This window comes from Buceros rhinoceros, unplaced genomic scaffold (genome assembly GCF_000710305.1).
Source record: "Buceros rhinoceros silvestris isolate BGI_N320 unplaced genomic scaffold, ASM71030v1 scaffold33557, whole genome shotgun sequence".
Lineage (NCBI taxonomy): Eukaryota > Metazoa > Chordata > Aves > Bucerotiformes > Bucerotidae > Buceros > Buceros rhinoceros.
Window position 1 is genome coordinate 1 of NW_010423306.1, and position 237 is coordinate 237.

A 237-nucleotide genomic window follows, 5' to 3' on the forward strand; every position below is an offset into this window, starting at 1 on the left:
CGAGCCCGACGCTCCCGTTTACGTGCAGCCCCCGCCGCCAACCCCCCCACCGCCATGGCCGACGAGCTCGACTTCACCACGGGCGATGCCGGCGCCTCCTTCACATACCCCATGCAGTGCTCGGCGCTGCGGAAAAACGGCTTCGTGGTGCTCAAGGGCCGCCCCTGCAAGATCGTGGAGATGTCTACCTCCAAGACGGGCAAGCACGGCCACGCCAAGGCGAGTGGCCCCGGTCGG

The 237-nt window shown here is 68.8% G+C and overlaps 1 protein-coding gene across 1 annotated transcript in view; it reads left to right on the top strand.

Annotated features, from left to right (window-relative positions):
* The first annotated feature begins 11 nt into the window (after positions 1-11).
* Positions 12-237, top strand: part of EIF5A2 (eukaryotic translation initiation factor 5A2) — a 4754-nt gene continuing 4528 nt past the window's right edge. The window contains exon 1 of the mRNA XM_010140388.1: positions 12-219. Within this exon, the coding sequence (XP_010138690.1) occupies positions 55-219 (165 nt within the window). The 5' untranslated portion in view covers positions 12-54. The remainder of the gene's footprint in view (positions 220-237) is intronic.